At 40.4% G+C, this 20,366-nt stretch overlaps 1 protein-coding gene across 10 annotated transcripts in view; it reads left to right on the top strand.

Annotated features, from left to right (window-relative positions):
* Nucleotides 1–16,000, top strand: part of chd9 (chromodomain helicase DNA binding protein 9) — a 278,889-nt gene extending 262,889 nt beyond the window's left edge. For all 10 annotated transcript variants that reach the window (XM_085991433.1, XM_085991432.1, XM_085991439.1 and 7 more), the window contains 3 exons: nt 2,028–2,165; nt 7,557–7,661; nt 11,976–16,000. In XM_085991433.1, coding sequence (XP_085847559.1) covers nt 2,028–2,165; nt 7,557–7,661; nt 11,976–12,848 — 1,116 coding nt within the window. In that variant the 3' untranslated portion in view covers nt 12,849–16,000. The remainder of the gene's footprint in view (nt 1–2,027; nt 2,166–7,556; nt 7,662–11,975) is intronic.
* The last annotated feature ends 4,366 nt before the right edge of the window (nt 16,001–20,366 follow it).

Here is a 20,366-nt window from a genome sequence, read left to right as displayed (position 1 = left end):
GAAAGAAAAAGAGGTCAATATTACACTATATACAGCAGAATAGCAATATTGCAACAATAATGAACTTAAGCAGAGTTCGGCTTAATCCTGCCACAGGTGTTTTACTGATGCAGTCAACATTCAAGCTGAAAGATCATACACACCAAGAATCAAAGTACAGGAAACTTTGTGATATCCGGCACCGACGGGACTGGCGTGTTGCCGATCTATCAAAACTGCCAGACATACAAAGTTAATGTTGAAGCATACGGAGGTTTTCATCTCCGTATCTGACAACAAACACTGTTGCTTAGCAACAGCTTCTAAAGAGTCAGCTGCAGCTGCAAGCGTCTCTAGCTGAAGCTGTTGCTATAGCTACAGACCTTGCAGTGCCTGACTTGGGGGGAAAAAAAGAACGAGATCTAAAAAAAACTTACAGAAAATGGCTCCTGATTTTTGCCGTTAGATCGAGTATTCCGGACATACAACCTCCGGATAAACCAAAGTTTCCTGTAGTGTGATGAGCCAAGAACCCCCCCTATTCAGGCCCAATATCGGCAGGGATGGTTGGGACAGCAAATCACGGAATTTACACTAGGGAAGGCCTTGGCCATGATTTTCAGCACTTCAACAAACATATTTGGAGCAGATAAGCAGCCATCAAACCAACAGGAGGATATTGAAGGAAACATCCAAACACTAATATGGGGAGGAGAAAGGAGAGGTTCAGCCAAGGGAGTGCTTGAGGGCAGGGCCTGCCATCGGTGTGCAGAAAAATTCAGAGATCTCCAGCACTACTAAGTCCAGCCGTGGAGCAGATCCAAGAGTCAACTGAGAACACCAGGACCACTGATTCCAGTAATGTAAAAAGAGACCATACACAAAGATAAATTTAGGTTGAAATAGATGAAAGGAATACATCACTCTGGTCAATTGAATCACTTCCATTATTGCTCCTTCCAAGAGGAGCGAGATGGCATCACCATGGTCTCCAGGAAACATGAACAGCCAAGGTACAATTTAGTAGTTTGGGTTGGCTAGCGATTCTTGTTTATAGTCTAGGAATTTCCTCCCATTCCTCATCTGAAATTGTATAACTTAGATTGGCTACCCACATACCTCGCAACTAATGTAAGCTCCCCACCCACCCCCCCCCCCCCCCCCCCCGTCCAAAGAAATCAGTATAGAACAAAGCCGTGAAGTCCACTCCTGCTCAGCTGAATCAGTCAGAATAGGTTGCAGCCTCTACACTTGTCTAGAAACCCAAGATACAGTTTTCTGGCTTAGAAAATAAATGGCGAACATGAAGATTTCTTTAAAGAAAAAGTCACCTTTTTAGAGAATACTGGCCTTCTAGAAAAGCAAAGGATCACCCTCCAAAAAGTGGGAGAACAGCAAAAGACCCAAATCATGCCACTTACAAAAAAAAACCCGGGTTGCTGAGGGAGGGATTTCTAGGTTGACCCACAGAGGGAAGCAGGTGGATAGAATTCACTAATTACAGAACTGGTGGCATAGATCTCATCAGAATCACATGACTGCACCCAAACCAAGATGAGAATTAACCACAGTGCCTCCCACCACCAAAAAAAAGGACAAAAGTGAAGATAGCCATAGGTGATGAGACTGCCTGTTCCTGTGTGGCGATTATCGAGTACCTAGAACTGAGCACAGCTGTGCAGCCCAGAAATAATGCAGTTGGGAAGGTTTAGCCCACCCCAATGAATTGGATGTTGAAATAGCAGCTGCTAAATGTTTTAATGTAGCTGGAAGGATTTCTACTTTTTTATTCTGTTTTCTAATGCACTGATGCAGAATATTTATGCTTGGAGGTTTTGCATTAAATTGATTTGGTTCTACATTGTAAAATGAGGAGGGGGGGAAAAGTCACTACCATAATAGACTTGTTATTTTGTGATTATTCTAGACTGATGTGCATTATTTCTAAGAATTTGTCCAGTGTTTATTTCAGACCTTTTCATAGTTACCAATATATGCTATTACCAGTAGTATTTTCAGAATTTTAAAACCTTTGCCATTTATTTCAGAAAATTGATAAACCTGAGATTTTGGGTGATCGGCCAAAGCAAAAAAGACATCGGTGTAGAAATCCTAACAAAATAGATGTCAAAAGTCTGACTGGAGAAGAACGTGTGCCTGTTATAAATAGAAGAAATGCCAAAAAGGTGACGGTTTTCTCATATTATAAATGGTGAAAGTTTTTGAAGGTGTATCTACAAGACATTTTCTTTGTGAATAAATCTCAGTCTGTATCACCACACACGCAAACATTTCACCTGACTGATTTAGACAAGACAAGCTAGTGGTGTTACTGATTGAAAGCATTAGAACAACTTGGAAACGATGGGCCAGAATTTGCTGTCAATAAAGCGGTGAGGCTAATGGCGCACAGCGTTATTTCTGCACAAATACTACAATAAATTCAGGTGAGCGGCAGATGCACGGTTATACATGGAAATCTAAAAGCTGCTGTCCAAGATGCGCCGCTCCGCCTTTAAATTTGCGAAAAAGGCATCCTGCTGTCTGCCTCACCATTGAAATACATTGAATGGCATGAAGCTGCTGTATTTGCGCAGTAAATAAGAACTAAACTCGCCACAGAAAAACGATGCAACTCAAATGATGAAAACTGCCACATAGCATGTGACTTGAGCTTTAAACAGCATTGTTCTAGTGCACATTCTAACCATCTCCCATATGTTTTGTCTCCTGTGATGCTTATTGTAAAATCCACACAATACACTGATCACTAACCTATAATTTGTCTCAGTGTAACAGAATACATGCAAAGATTTTTTTCCTGACCAATAACTGATATATAAACCAACAAAATACTCCGCTCTGTGTGCAAGGCACTGATACCATTAAGGTAATTAGACTCAGTCATGTGACTAACGCATACCTTGTACTGCCATTACTGTTCAGTGCAGTTAGAGTTGTCTAGAAATGGGCAGTCAAAAATTATTATTCTATGTGCATTTACCAATTCACAGAGATAAAGAAATCATCCAACAAACATTAACTTTTCAATTTTCTCCCATTCTAGATATTTTTGGCACTAGTCCTTAATTACTGTAATTGTCTGCTACCACATCTGCTTGCCTGATTATTAATCATGGTCACTGCTTTTAGGAAAACATTTAAAATATATATTTATCCATCAAGTCGTATAACAAAGGGTGTAGTTAGTGCTCAAAAATTGATGCTGGTGGTCGATGAAGGCGCAGAAGATTCAGGATGAATTAAGCTGGAATGTGAATGGACAAGAGCAAATCTCCCATTTGTCAAATACATGTTTCAAAATCCAGGTTCAACAAAGGATGACCAACTCGGTATCTCAACTCATGTATGCAAGGAATAGAACTGCAAGCAAGCAGTTTGGCAAGCTGCAGAAAAAAACAGATCTTGCTCCTGATCTCGACACTGAACTGAAGGACCATGGCATATTCTATACAAATAGCCCACCTTCTATAAAATTGGAGAAAGATGTCTAGATTGCATGTCGTTACAACATTATGGCTGCAGCAGCCCTGTAAGAGGAATTAGTATTTATTTCAGGAGCACAGTGCTACTGCATCCAAACCTTTAGCATTCTATATCAATCCACAATGGAAACCTGGTAGCATAGACTGAGGGGGTAATTTTGCAAGTACCCACTCGGAAATTTCTGTCACGCTGCCTGCAATTCTCCAATAAGTGCTGGTCTTTTAACTGTGGGAAATCTGTGACTTGCCCATTAATACTCCATTACAATGTACTTATAGGGGTCACATTTGTGAGACATCTGGCCTAATTGCTGTTCTCTGTGGTTTCACTGTTGCTATGCCATCTAATTAAAAAGAAAACAAAAGCCCTAGATTACTGATGAAGTTAATGAACAGAGTGGAGCCTAACATTTCCTTTCTTGAAGGAACCCTGCATATGTATTGGAATAGGATAAACTTGCATTTATCGTCATCCAATATTTGCATCTTTTTAAAAAAAAAAAAAAAAAAAGTTGTGAATCCAGTAACACTGCTTAATGGATATAAGAACATAGGAACAGGAGTAGGCCATTCAGCCCCTCAAGCCTGTTCTGACATTCAATGAGATTGTGGCTGATCTGTATGTTAACTCCATCCACCTGCCGTAGCCCCATATCCTTTTATACCCTTGTCTAGCAAAAGTCTATCAATCTCGGATTTTAAATTATTAATTGAGCTACCATCTACTGCTTTTTGTGGGAGAGTTCCACAGTTTTACCACACTTTGCATGAAGAAGTTTCCTAACTTCTCTCCAGAATGGCCTGACCCTGATTTTAAGGTTATGTGCCCTCATCCTAGACTCATCCACCAACGGAAAAGGTTTCTCTCTATCTACCCCATCAGTTACTTTCAAAGTCCTAAAAACCTCAATCAAATCACCCCTTAACATTCTATATTCCAGGGAATACAAGCCTAGTTTATGTAATCTCCCCTCATAATCTAGCCCTTGGTACCATGCTGGTGAATCTGTGCTGCACTCTTTCCAAGGCCAATATGTCCTTTCTAAGGTGCAGTGCCCAGAACTGTGCCACAGTATCCAGATATGGTTTAACCAGGACTTTGTATAGCTGTAGCAAAACTTCCTCCCCTTTATATTCTAGCCCTCTAGTTATAAAGGATAACATTCCATCAGCCTTTTTGATTATATTTTGTACCGGACTACATTTTAATGATCTGTGTACATGGACCCCTAAATCTCTTTGGACCTCCACTGTTCCTAGCTTTTCATCATTTAATTAATACTCAGATGGCCTTTTTTTGGTCCAAAATTGATGAACTCACACTTGCCTGCGTTGAAATCCATCTGCCACAGTATTGCCCACTCACTTAATCTATCAATGCCTCTTTATAATTTTCTATTCCTGTCTATACTACTTTATATGTCACCAATCTGTGTGTCATTGGCGAACTTGGATATATGTCCCTCTGTTGTGTTATCTAAGTCATCAATGAATATAGTGAATAGTTTGAGGCCCCAGCACACTTCCTTTCAATTTGAGTACATACCCAGGCTGTAACTAATGGGGTACCGCAAGGATCACTGCTTGGGTCTCAGCTATTTGCAATCTATATTAATGACTTAGCTGAGGGGACGGAGTGCAATGTCTCCAAGTTTGCTGACAATACAAAGCTAGGTGGGAAAGTAAGCTGTGAGGAGGACGCAAACAGGCTGCAAAGGGATCTAGACAGGTTAAGTGAGTGGGCAAGAACGTGGCAGATGGAATATAATGTGGGGAAATGTGAAACTCCACTTTGGTAGGAAAAATAGAAAAGCAGAATATTTTTTACAGGATGAGAGACTGGGAAATGTTGGTCTTCAGAGAGATCCGGGTGTCCTTGTACACGAATCACAGATAGTTAACATGCAGGTACAGCAAGCAATTAGGAAAGGAAATGGTATGTTAGCCTTTATTACAACGGGATTGGAGTACAAGAGTAAAGAAGTCTTACTGCAATTATATAGGGCTTTGGTGAGACCACAACTGGAGAACTGTGTACAGTTTTGGTCTCCTTACCTAAGGAAGTATATACTTGCCTTAGAGGGAGTGCAACAAAGGTTCACCAGACTGATTCCTGAGATGAGGGGATTGTCCTATGAGGAGAGATTGCGTAGACTAGGCCTATATTCCCTAGAGTATAGAAGAATGAGAGGTGATTTAATTGAAACGTATAAAAATTTTAAGGGGCTTGATGAGGTTAATGTTGTGAAAATGTTTCCCCTAGCTGAGGAATCTAGAACTCAGGGTCACAGTCTCAGAACAAGGGGTCGGCCATTTATGACTGAGATGAGGTGAAATTTCTTCACTCAGAGGGTGGTGAATCTTTGGCATTCTCTACCCCAAAGGGCTGTGGATGATCAGTCATTAAGTATATTCAAGACAGAGATCGATAGATTTTGGATACTAAGGGAATCAAGGGATATGGGGATAGTGTGGGAAGGTGGAGTTCAGGTAGAAGGTCAGCCATGATCTTATTGAATGGCGGAGCAGGCTCAAAGGGCCGAATGACCTAATGCTGCTCCTATTTATTATGTTCTTATATTATCCCTACTGTCCGTCTACTACCGCCTAACCAATCTCCTAACCAGGTCAATAATTTGCTTTCAATTCCACGAGTATGAATGCCCGACGCTGTAACAGTGCTGCGACAGAACAGTAAAGCACAGCCCCACTTCCTCCCATCCCGCTTCCTGCAAGGACTGTATTTCTTTCTTCCAGTTTCTCTGTCTCCGTCGCATGTGTTTTGACGCTGCCATCTTCCATACCAGTGCTTCCGAGATGTCGTCTTTTTCCTCAACCGAGGATTTCCCTCCACCATAGTTGACAGGCCATTGACCGTGTTCAGCCCGTTTCCCGCACTTCTGCTCTCACCCCTTCCCCTCCCTCCCAGAACCACGACAGGGTTCCCCTTCTCACCTTTCAACCCACACGCCTCCACATTCAACGGATCATCCTCCACTATTTCAGCGATGCCACCACTAAACGCATCTTCCTCTCCCTTCCCCTTTCAGCATTCCAAAGGGACCGTTGACTCCGCGACATCCTGGTCAGCTTTTCCATCATCCCTAACACCCACTCCCTTTCCCACGGCACCTTCCCATGCAGGGGATGCAACATTTGTCCTTTCACCTCTTCCCTTCCCCCTCCCCCCTCCCCACCATCCAGGGCCCCAAATATTCCTTTCAGATGAAGCAGCGATTTACTTGTACTTCTTTCTATTTAGTATACTGTATTCGCTGCTCACGATGGGAGACATTGGGGAGACCAAATGCAGATTGGGTGATCGTTTTGCTCAACACCTCCATTCAGTCCGCAAACGCAACCCTGAGCTTCCAGTCGCTTGCCATTTTAATTCTCAGCCCCCCTCCCACTCTGACCTCTTACACTGTTCCAATGAAGCTTGAGGAACAAACCCCTCATCTTTCGATTAGGCACTTTACAACCTTCAAGACTTAGCATTGAGTTCAACAATTTCAGATCATAACCACTGTTCCCATTTTTTCGGACAGCAGATGCTGGTAATGATTCTGGTGTTGCCATTTACAGCTCCTCTAGACCCATCTTTTGTTTCTTTACTTGTCCCATTACCACCCCTTTTTGCCTTGCACTTTCATCATTTAAATCACTCCTGCCTATCACAGACCTTCCCTCTTGTCATTCCCCCCCTTAGCCTCCTTTCTCTGCCTCTGTACTTGCTTAAAACCTGTTAGAGCTGTAACATTTTCGAGTTCTAACAAATAGTCACAGACCTAAAACGTTAACTCTGTTTCTCTCTCCACAGATACTGCCTGACCTGCTGAGTATTTCCAGCATTTTCTGTTTATATTTCAGGTTTCCAGCATCCACAGTATTCTGCCTTTAGTAAAGCACCATTGTTCTATACATTGCGTGTCAATGTGTTGTCTTAGGACATGGACTCCATTTGATACTACAGTATCAACAATTAAAAGCTAGACGCGCAGGGAATCAGTGAAAAAAGCTGAGGAGTGTATAAAGGAGCCCTGTAATTGGCAAGCATTTTTTTAAATTTAGGTGGGTGGCTCACTAGCTCCTCCAATCAAAGACCTGGCAAGGTGGCTGCAGGAAAATCCAGATTTTGGAATCGCTCCGGAATGGGCAAATGTAGTAAAGCAGTCGGTAAGTAATGTAATAAAAATTTTTAAAGGTTTAATATTGAAGTGTGACCACTGTAATTTGTACCTTTCAGTAACAACCTGGCAGTTTGGCTGTGAGAATCTCTAAGTAATTTTAATGTTCAAATAGAACTATAAACCCAATTGTTATTTTAGATCCACAATGTATGTTGGAGATTGAAGATTCGCCAAGTCACACCATTGATAGAAATCAAACTCAAATTTTATTACTCTAGCTTTGTAAAATGTAAATCTGAATTAATAATGGCAAACCAAAGCACTGTCCTACAAGGTCTAGTCTTTATATAATTCATCAATTTTACTCACACTTTAGATGCCAGAGATGAATGTGACCTCTAATAATTTGTTAATCCAATCTGTGAAATTGAAACAGAATTAAGACATTGACTTTGAAAAGCACTGACTAGAAATTACACAGCACTCCAACCCGAAATGTGAAGACTCTTTAAACTGGAACATTGTGGGGGAGAAATTGGGTGAGTAGCGCCACCTGTTAGCGCCTAAAGAGGCAGTCAGTGGCTGTAGCGCCACTGGCTGCGTCTCCCGCGATATTCAGTAGTGGCGTTAGGCATTTGCGCTGCGCCGCCACCGATGACGTCATCGGTGTGCGCAGCGCCCCGTTCGCGATATTTGGTAGCGAACGCCGCAGTTGCGCCGCTCGCTACCCGCGCCCGGTTCACGGGGCCTTACTGTGCCGGCAGCGGCGCAAGTTAAGGTGGAGGTGCGGGGCGGCCGCCTGCCAGCACCTCCGTCCCCGACCTCCTAACCACCCCCCCGCGGCATTGCCGGCTGTTTCCCGAGAGCCCGGCACTTCTCCTTGGTGCCGGGCTCATTTGCCGGCACTCACGAGCGGGGATCGCGCTGTTGCAGGCACCTCCCCCTTAACAGTGGGAGGAAGGCCTGCAGTACCGCACGCTGCGGCACGTTGCGCTGCGATATTCAGTTTCAGCGCCCTAAGAGGGACGCGGAGCGCCTTGAGCCTCGCCCCGTGTCCCTCGAGCAGCAATGAAACTGAATATCTGACGATCGCTAAAGCCTCGAACGCTGCGCCAAATCCTGCGCTCAGGCGACTTTTGCGCCACTTTGGCACCCCAACCCAATTTCTAGGCCTTTATTTTGTAATTTGAGTCTTGCGTTTGCCCAGATTTTGATACAGATGATGAAAGTGAAATATTCTTCCTCATTCATTCATTCTTCACATCCAAATGAGGGAAATCACTGGGACAGTGCTACCAAACAGGCCATGACATTCATCTGATCTAGCTCGCAACACATTGTGTGCTTACTGTATTTATTATATTGATTGCAGTTCTTTATCTGCCTTTAGCAATAGTTCAGATTCTACCCCAGATCACATTTTGTTTGCTGACTACAGTAATACCCATAGCACCGATTTCAGCGGCAAATTCTTAAAAGGACATTTTTTAAAACTAGGAAGTGGGGGTTGGGAAAATAAAAACAACCAGGATCAGCTAATAGAGCAGGGAGGAACAGATTAGAATAATATTCATGCAAAAACAATTAAGCAAGAGGAATATGGAGCAGAGGAATTAAATCAAATGGACTAGATATAAACGGGGAAAGGTCTGAAGTGAAGGTCGGGGTTATCTTGGACAAAAAAAATGAGAAAGGAGTCATAATTTTTTTAAATAAAAATGGTTAAAATGCACTTACTGCTTGAAGGCGCCTTCTACACATTTTAGGAATCCATTCACTTTTCCCCATTTACTCACTCTCTTCCCAATTGATAAGTGGATAATTAAAATCTCCCAGAACAATAATTTTGTTACTCCTACTCATTCACTCAGAGTTGTTGGGATCTGGAACGCTCTACCTGAAAAGGTGCTGGAAACTATCGTTCCTGAGGTGCAGTGTGCAAAACTGAACATAGTACTTCGGATGGGCTCTGATCAACTGAAGCATCACTTCTTCACTTTTGAATTCCAATCTCCTTGAGATAAAGGCCAACATTCCATTAGCGTTTTTGATTACCTGTGCACTAACTAGTGATTTGTGTACATGGACACCCAAATCCCTTTGCTCCTCTGTAGCTCCTAGTCTCTCGCGATTAAGAAAATATTCCGATTACACTTTCTCCGATCCAATGTGGATGACCTCACACTTTCCAACATCGAATTTCATCTGCCATAGTTTTGCCCATTCACTTAAGCCTGTCTGTGTCCCTTTGTAACTTCCTGCTCCCATCTACACAACTTACTATGCCGCCTAACTTAGTGTCATCTGCAAACTTGGATACTGCAAACTTGGATACAACTAACTTTCTTTTCCTTCATACAAGCCACTTCTGTTAACTGTATATATCAATGATTTGGATCTAGGCTGAGAGGGAGTGTGTCAAAATTTGCAGATGATGCCAAGATAGGACCTATAGTTAATTCATTAAAAGACCAAAGGAAACTGCAAAAAGATATTGATGAGATGGGGGAATGGACTAAAGAGTGGCAGTTGGATTTCAATATCAGTAGGTATGAGCTGATGTATTTTGGTTTTAAAAAACCCCAGCAATTATTCTCTGAATGGCAATAGACTCAGTGCTGTGGAAGAGCAGAGAGACTTGAGGGTACAGGTTCACAGGACATTAAAGGTAGCACATCCGGTTGATAATACTATAAAGTTAAGAGTTCAAGGTTTTATCTTGAGAGGTATAGAATACAAGAACAACTTGCATTTATATAGCGCCTTTTAATGTAGTAAAATGTCCCAAGCCACTTCACAGGAGCATTATAAGACACAAAATTTGACACCAAGTCACATAAAGAGATATTAGGACAGGTGCTTGGTCAAAGAGATAGGTTCTAAGAAGCGTCTTAAAGGGGGAGAGAGGTGCAGAGGTTTAGGGAGGAAATTCCAGAGCTTAGGGCCTAGATTGCTGAAGGCACAGCAGCCAGTGGTGGGGCAAAGGAAATCGGGGATACACGAGGGCAGAATTGGAGGAGCGCAGGGTTCTCGGAGGGTTGTAAGGCTGGAGAAGCTTACAGAGATGTGGAGGAGCGAGGCCATGGAGGGATTTGGACACAAGGATGATAATTTCAAATATTATAATAATCATGAGAGACTAGGAGCTATGGAGGAGCAAAGGGATTTGGGTGTCCATGTACACAAATCACTAAAAGTTAATGTACAGGTAATCAAAAATGCTAATGAATGAGGTAATGATAAGCCTATATAAAGCTTTAAGAAGACCTCAGTTACAGTAATGTGTGCAGTATTGTGCTCCACACTATATTGAGGCTTTAACACAGATTCACTATGATGCTGCCTTGTATGAAGAAACGTAAATATGAAGAAAGACTTGAAAAATTTAGTCTTCATTAGAACAACGCTGATTTGCGGATAATAAATGAGAAGTGTTTAAAATTATGAAAGAATGGGACAGGGTTGATCAAAGACTGTTTCCAGTAGTTATGGGGTCAAGAATGAGGGGTCATAGATACAAGATTCAATGCAAGAGATTTAGAACAGAAGGCAGGAGAACCTCCTTCACACAGAATGTTGTAAGGCTGTGGAATTCACTTCCAGGGTTAGTGGTTGAGGCAGAAACTATGCCGACATTCAAGATTAGATTAAATTGGTGGATGAAGGAAAAGTAGTTGAGGGATATGGGAACAAGATGAGTAAATGTGATTAGAACTATTTATTGCGTGTGTGGTAAACGTGACACAGACTGGTTGGGCCAAATGGCCTGTTTCTGTGTTGCAACTTCTATGTATGTGTTGGTGATTTCCCCATTTGGCCAACAGCCTATTTATTTGTATATGGAAGTTGAGCAGCATTCAAAGAAGTGTTCTGATGGGCCTCAGCTGCTAAAGGTAGAATGTAGCTGATCCGTAAAGACCAGGACTGTCCCAGGTTTGATTCCGGTGCTGTGCTGAATTCCGTGATCTAATTTAAGCTCAGTGCTCCTAGAGTTAGGCAGGAGAGTTCTTGCTTCTGATCACTAACCAGTAACTCCTGCTGGAAAACATGTGTATGGGCTGTGACATCCCATGTGGTTGAATTGCTTGACACTCGCTTGCATAGACTTACAAATGAAGAATGGGGATTAGGCCCAGGTTCATGAGGGTGACTGGTACCTGTGGAACCATATGCCAGCAAGGAGCCAATGCCTTCAGGAAAGGAGGGAAGAAAATTGGTCAGAATAGGAGGAAGGGGAAAAAAAAAAGTAAAAACAAAAAAAAGTACCCACGGTAAGCAATCTAACACTGCTGTCTTGGCTTATTATATATTGCATATAAATTTAGCAAAGCATTCAACACAGCTGATTTTTCTTCCCTAGGGCTACTTACCAGCAAATATGTTTGACCGCATCCTCACAGGACCTGTTGTGCGAGAGGAGGTTAGTCGAAGAGGCAGACGTCCAAAAAGTGAACTCACCAAAGCTGCTGCTGCAGCTGCTGCAGCCATGACTGTTAATCCCTTAGTCGCCAATGGACTTCTTGCTGGAATGGACTTAAACAGCCTCCAAAGCTTGCAGCAGAATCTCCAGAATTTACAATCTTTACAACTGACAGCAGGATTGATGGGATTCCCTGCAGGCCTTCCATCTGCAGGAGGAGACACAAAATCCCTGGCTTCAATGTTTCCTATGATGCTTTCTAGTATGGCAGGGTTACCAAATATATTTGGTATGGGAGGATTACTAAATAAACCTTCAGAGACTGGTCCTGAGGATAGAAAGGGAAATGGCACTATAGACTCCTTCAATCCAACAGATGGGACAAATGAAAGGACAGAGAAACAAAATGTGGATGTTTGTGGTGAAATCTCTGCGTCAAGTTCTGCTACATCCTCTCCTAAGAAGCTTACACCAACCACAAGTGCTTCTGCCTCAGCGACCCCCAGCAGTCCTCTGGCTATTAATCCACTGTTGTTGCCCAGCATGCTTTATCCAGGCATTCTACTCTCTCCAGGCCTTAACATACCTATCCCAGGATTCCCTCAGACCAATATCTTTGATGTACAAACTAATAGGAATACAGATGTATCCATGTCCAAGCCTACAAAGGAGACAGCAGAACATCAGGAGGGAACAGAACAGAATTCTTCACATGAAAATAGTGGAGATGATGCATCTGAGAAAACAGCATCTTCGCCTACTAGTGAAGATACAACTCAACTAGATGATACAGATTCCAGTGAAGAAGACTGAACTTGAAATTATATATTTAATCTTACACTGGAACAGTTTCATTGGTAGTATAAATGGTTCATTTGTAAATAGCCCAGTGATGATTTGAAAAGAAAACTCATCTGTGATTAACTGAAAGGGTTTCAGTATCTATTTAAAGGTACGAAATATTTAATGGTACCTTGCATGTAAAGTTGTTTTGGGAGGCTTACAAAACCCATGTGTGCTATCAGTTGTAACACATACTGAAGCATCACAGTGCTAGTTGTTAATTTTTTTTAGGGGATTAATTTTAATAAAAGAAATATGCACCAGGAGAGCCGTATATTTAATATATTTGGTGTGAACTAGGGAAAATAAGAATACCTTTTATGCATATCGTATTAACTTACTGTATATAAATCCACAAACTCCTTGACACTCATTTCAGTACACAGATCAAACTGCAGGAGACACAGCAATAACCCTGGCAGCTAATGAATGTCATTAAAACTGTAGAATATACATCTTGATAATGCAACATGGCAACAGTCAAAATGGAAGTTTGCATTTTATTGCTCAAGTGTTGTGATGCACTGTCAGTTTTAAAATTCAGGTACACTTCTGAGTTACTTGGAAGAATTTTTTTTCCCAATCAGCCATAAAACTGGCTATTTATTTATTACCTCAGCTGTGCTAGTTTAGAAGGTTTACAGAAGTAGTTTCTATAATATTCGCTTTGTTCGCAGTTTGCAAAATGTGTCATTTATTACATTATGTAGCTGGTTGTAGTGAGTGCTTTCACCTTGCATGTGTTCTTTCTCTGCAAATGATTAAAAAGGGGGCAAGGTGCCATGGGAAGTCAAACTGATATGTGCAGTATATTCTGCCTGGTCATTCATTTCATGGGAATGATTAGTTGGTGTCTCAGAGCATAGGCAACAGAAATAGGAATTGTGTCCAAAAAGGGTACTTTGATCCCGATTTACATTATCTAACTTTCTATTTGTGAATATATAAGGAGCTGTTCAGTAAATTAAATACACAATGCATTCCTGCCAAAAATCAGTATAGGAATCGCTGTGTTGGTCAAATAAAAGTATACAAATAGAAGAGGAGGAAGTGATGCGTTTTATTCTACAGTTTTCAGTGTTTATTATCACTGCAGAGCAGTGTGTTAGTTCGCTGCATTGAAAAGTAAAATAGTTTCCACTGCAGTGAAATAATGTTTGGCATGCATTGTCAGCTTTCCATAGGAAGCATGCCAACCTCTATTTGGAAAGGGCTGTGGGTGCAGTGCTGATCCAATTAAATTTAGATCCCCAGCAACTATTATCTACCAGCATCATATACCAATTAATGTCGAAAGGCAGTTTTACGTTGGGCATTCAATACTGCATTTGAGAATTAAATAAATGCCTCCTGATACAAGAAGCTCACCAGGACGATAGAACTAACAGAATAGAGCACTATTAACTGTGCATTGCAGAATTATTTTACTTGTGAATCGTCTGTATAATTCTGTTTATTACACTAACATAAATACACAGTAATTTTAATTTAATACAAGATCCCCTCTCTGCAGTCATTAATATGATTGGGAAAAATCATTGTCAAAAGCTGGTGTTACATTATTGCAAAGCAGTGTTATATGCACAAATACCCACATGCTAGAAGCAAAGGCAGTTATGCCATTTGCAGTATTGAGAATTTATATTGATTTTGCAGTTAGAAATGTATTTAGAGACAACAGTTTACAAAGAGAGGTTTAATATGCAGTCATTTTTTACAGCTGTTGTATCCCACTTTTTGCCTGTTTTCATAGACCATCAAAAACTCAGTGCAATCCCCAATTTTGCTGCACAGTCTACTCCTGTTGGTGTGTAACTGATCATTTTTAATACATTTAATAAGGATGCACATGTAAGAGGAATAGATGATACAGCACAAAAGCAAATAAATTTGAAGCTTGCTCTTATGGTCTAAATGACGAGCTTAAGAGTATGATCTTTCTGTACAGATTAAATGTTATCTATTATTTCACAGTAATGAAAATTGAGGGGGAAGTTGTTGCAAATCTTTATACTAGAAAATTGCCATTGTTATACACCCAACAGAATTCCATTATTCTAAATAGGGGAAAATTCTGGGTTTTGAAACATTTTTGACAAATGCATATGCTTAAATGCAGTGGATCGAATATTTTTCGATCAGACAGATGTAAGAATCCACTTTGAAAACAGTTGCAACCTTCAAGTAATTATTACAGTACTGATTTTAATATTCAAGTCAACAATTGATGGTACTTTTGAAGACTGGAATATGTGTAGGATGGTATTTAGATTTTTCAAATACAGTTTGTACATGCCACCTAAAAGGATACCGCAGCTTTAAAAAGTACGCAGACGAAGTGAGAATACTTAAATGTTTTTTACAGTAATTTTGTAGTGCTAAACACAGGCAGCGTTAAACTAAATTATAATGTGCTGGTTGCTTTATATACCGAATTGCTCCTTCTGTCTGAAATGAAGCATTACTGTATATAAACATATATTTCCCTGAAGTCTAGTAATTAACTAAAGTATTTTTGTCATTACACTCTTACAATGGTGAGATCTGACAGACCACAGCTTTCAGAAATGTATGTAAAATGTCACATTGTCTCTTTTTGCCTCCAGGTTAGATTTAATAACCGTTTCCCTTATTTTTACTGACTCTCAATAATTGTGTTCAGATGGTATGACTTTGGTCCTTTTTTTTAATATAGAAAAAGTCCACATAAGTAGTTACAGGAGACAGCAACGTGTAACGATCAGTGGCTGATGCGCTGCACCAATGTAGCGTTAGTCAACACGAGCAAACACACAAAAGGATTACACTAATACATGCTGCCATTAACAGGATCACTGATTGAGTTGGTAAATTGAATATGTGTATTTGTAGTTATGCAAGTCAAACTTTGGTAGCTGCTCTGACCATGTATTTAATTATGTTGCTGGAGGCTTGATAATTAAGTCTGTTTTTATTTTGGACAATTGCAGTACTTGCAGGTTGTATTCTGTGTAGTCTGAATTGGCTTTCTGTAGTACAATGAGTCTTAAAAGTCATTTGTAATTTATTGAATTACTTTCTATGAAGTTCTATAGAGCAAATGGAAGTTTAATTATTTTTATTAAACCTATTCTTTGACTACCCATGATGTATGTTTGTGTACTCTCATTCTAAATTCTATGTCTAATGTGCAAAATTTTAATTGAAGAATTTCCTACAACTGATTTTTGATCACTGGAAATTTGACATGGGTTAGGCTGTGAAAAGTCCTGCAGTAGTCATACTGGGGATAAAGATCTAAAGATATAATACAATGAGCTGTATGACACAGCAGCAATACTGCAATTTAAAGCATTGCATTGATCAGAATTTTGTACAATTGAATGAAAACCTGTAATTCATTTTCTATCCCATACATACCATGGGTAATCAGGTAATTGCATCAAGGAAACTATCCTAGGGATGCCTGTGCCTTTAAGAGTGTGTGCCCTAATTTTGTGTGATTTTTCCGCTTTCCAAGCCCTTTGCACAATACCTTACACGATTGTCAAAACCGCCAGTCACATTCATAGTGCTGTGGCAAGTCGAACAATTCTGAAATGGTACTGTGCCCATTTTTGGTCAGTGGAGTTATGCTACCATAATGTATTACAGTTCAGTGTGTGATGTTTTGGTGCTTCTCAAGATGAAGGATGTAAAATGAAATATTTTTTACATCCATTGCTCCTATTACGTGCTCCCAGTCAAATATTTTAAGTATTAGATGAAGGCTTAAACCCCGTTGTATTTTTGCCAACCGTATTTCCTTACCCCCCCTACCCTTGAAAGAATGCCCAATTCCATTAATGTGTCTTTTTCTTTTCCCACATCAACCGTTATTATGGCCTCCCTAGGTGAGAAAACCCAATTAGTATCAATTTATGGATGCATCCACAGGAGATGGTTGAATCTGACTTAGGAGAGAGAGTTTCATCAAGTCAGTTGAGTTAAGTTCAGTTTGTGCTCCATGACTTGCATTGGTCCCCCAAATGCCTCAAATGTCTGCTTCTCGGGTGAGCACATGATTTCGGGCTGGAAATTGCGGTCAGAGGCTTCCCGCGGGCGAATGCCTCCGAATCGCAAGAAACGTACGCACCTACCAGGTGCCTTCGGACGCTTGCGCTCCTGGACCTGCGTAAAGGCCCATGTATCCCAGGAGCGCATCCAGTTCGCAGGCGTCCCTGGAATCACGTGGGAGAGGCCAACCAATCACAAAGGGGGATTCCCACTATGCTTATGGGGATACTATTTACATACGGAATCCCCATAAGCATAATAGGAATCCCCTAAAAAATACATTTTCACAGCACTTAAAAAATCATGTTCAAAATTAATTGAAATACAATTTAATTAGACATTTAAAACAAAAATTTATTTTTTTGAAAAATAAATTTAAACATTTTTAAAGGGCCAAAAATAACCTAAACTAATTTTAAAGGTTTTTGAATGTTTAAATCATATAAAAATTATTTTAATATTTATTTAAAGCCTTATGCTGGTAAAAGAAGGCCTTGAGCCTGCTTTTACCAGGCTGTAAAAGTTTTGTGAGCATTTGTTTGGGCAGTAGCCCAACCTTGCGCCAGTGAATGTCCATTTCCTGCGGATCCATATGATCCGTCGAGCTGAAACTTGACAGATCGCAAGTTCCGGGTTTTCGTGCATGCAGAGACCCAGAACTTGCGGGGCACTTATGACCGCGAAAGCACAGCCCGGAAAATTTGGGCTGATTTTATATCGATCCCATTTCTCCCTACTAGATGGCTATTTAACATAATTACATCCTCAAAATTGCACTGGAGTATCAGCCTAGGTAATCGGCTCAAATCCTGGTGTGAGATTTGAAACTGTATCCTAATGCTCCGGAGACCAGGCTTCTACAACACAAAGAAGGGAAGAATCTGTGTTATCCAGATTAAAGTTAGCTCACCACTTTTTTCTAGAATTTCTAAATTTAGACCCAAGTCAAGGCATTACATCCCTGTATGTTTAACAAAGATAGTTATATGGACATCTTGTGAAAACTGAACAGTGCCTTTATCTACTATAAATACAGCTGATCGCAACCAGTCATCATTGCTTAGGTGAGTCTGGTATTAAAGTAAATGTTGGGAACATAGGAACAGGAGCAGACCATTTAGTCCCTCGAGCCTGTTCCGGCATTCAATGAGATCATGGCTGATCTGTATCTTAACTCCATCCACCTGCCTTGGCTCCATATTCTTTTATACCCTTGGCTAGCAAAAATCTATCGATCTCAATTTTAAAATTTATTAATGTTGAAGTAATTATATTTTTTAACGTGTGCTTGCCTTTATATACATTTATGTGCAAATCACAGTGTAACACAGTTGCAGCTCACAGTGTGCCTCTGTATAACGATATTCCTTTGACTATTATTGACAAACTCTGAGCTGCACGATATATTAGACTGCTATACCAAAAGATGTCCTAAATTGGGGATGGATGGCAAAGTGGGTTAGAACACTTTTTTTGCTGCTAGGACCTAGGTTTGAATCAAATGCTGACTTATGGGATGAAACTGACTTCTGCTGTTTGTGCAAGTCCCAAGTGAAATGAGTTCCTTGTAGACATGAGCTCACTGTATAACTTAAAACAGCACCAATTGACATGTTGGCACTGTCACTCAGTTTATTAATATTTGAATTGATCATGGACACAGTGGAAATTCTAATCGTGGTGCAGTAGAGGTACTTTTGGAAGTGGTGAAGGCACATTATTGGGACAGAGGCAGCTTTTGTCCTACACCTAACCTGTACTACAGTTGACTTGGGCACATTTGATGCTGATACTGGGTGTAAAATGTGGAAAACTGTTCATTCACCAACACTGTCATTGGTTACCTTGAAAAGCACAAAAAAAAATTCAAAATCTACCGGTGCCATACATAGGTAAGGAAATATAGCACCAATAGTAACCATGATACTCGCCTGGATACAAATATTGAATTGACTGCATTTTATTGTAGTAAGAAATTGTGAAAAAAGATTTTTATTTCCATATCCCAAATCTCAGATGACTGGTACTGTGGAATTCTTCTGTGAAACCCGTCTGATGGGGCTCCCACTTGCATTTTCATTCAAAGGATAACAAATCTTCCATCCTCTGTCAAACAGGGAAAATTTTGACTTTTTTTGATATTGCTAATATAAATTAAATATGTTTTAGAAATAACTAAAGTTGAAATGAAAGCTGACGTTCCTCATACGATAGAACCAGAGCTAAAAGACACACAGGTTCTTTAATCAGTAGATTAGCAAGGATGCAGATGCTTTGTCCTAATCAGATTATATATGATCAAAGCTTGTGTGCAGCATCTCAAGTGAGTCATATGCAAAAGATGCACCACTGTGTCTTTGAAGCAAATTAATTGACTCTTTAATCAGAGTTTTGTTTGGTATGTAAACGACAGACGTTTTTCAATATCCTTTCTTCAGTACTTAAATTCAAAGTTTGGTTATAATTTTGGATATTGATATTTGGATTCCAGGCGCCAACATAGGAATTGAGGTGCCCTTGTACATACATTACACTGGGAAGTCTATGAAAGGCAAATGATCAAACTTGAAGGAATTTCATCATCTGAAGATATATGTACTAAACTGTGGACTAACCATCTTTATTTTTGAAGTATTTGCACCATTTGTAGTTTGCGGTTTATGTCTGCTTCTCCATGATTATTTTACTTGTAAATAAATGCCTCTCTTACTTTTACCTTGAATATGACAGTATAATAGTGTGGCATTTACCACTTTGTGGAGTTATCAGGAGAATGTGGTTGGGCATATCATATGGTCTCTGATGTATTTATATTGTAAGAAAAGGGTCTTTGCTCATCCTGTGGCATGCAGTTTCACGCACTGCACGTTTAAGAGTAAAGTCATTGTACATTCAGTCTGCTTATGGAGACTGCCTTTTTGCTGTAAACAGGTTAGGTGTTGGGAGAAAGCCCAAACTGTAATGCCCTTCAGTTTTATTTTTTCTGATAGCTGAAACACACTTTAAAATTGGAGAAAACGGACCAACAAATGTCCCTCCCATGGAAATTTCCTCTAACCAAGGAACAGGACATCTGCTCATCCTGGACAAACAACAGTTTTACAAGCTGCATCTTCTCCTGCGCATAAGATAGTGAACTGTATCTCCTGTTGATCAGTTTTAGGATTGAATTGGAGATGTCAACAGCTTTTATTATCCATTGAACTGGAAGATGGGAATGTAAAGTGGAATAGCTGGCAGCATGAGAATGATGGGTACGACTCCCTCTCCTCCACTCACTCATATTTTGCATGCCGACTTTGAATTTGACCACCCTGAGACAACCTAGGCACTTGCTTTGGTACTTTTTCCTATCTAGGAGGACTGAGGTCTAGTAAGCAGACACAAAAATGTGTGGAAAAGACAAGAACTTGAAGACAATCTTGCTAAATTACACACATGATGTTTCATTGC

This window comes from Somniosus microcephalus, chromosome 6 (genome assembly GCF_052327205.1).
Source record: "Somniosus microcephalus isolate GS21.2 chromosome 6, FLI_Smic_1.0, whole genome shotgun sequence".
In the NCBI taxonomy this organism is placed as follows: Eukaryota; Metazoa; Chordata; class Chondrichthyes; order Squaliformes; family Somniosidae; genus Somniosus; species Somniosus microcephalus.
The sequence above is the reverse complement of the archived record's forward strand: the minus strand, read 5'-3'. Positions and strand labels throughout refer to the sequence as shown.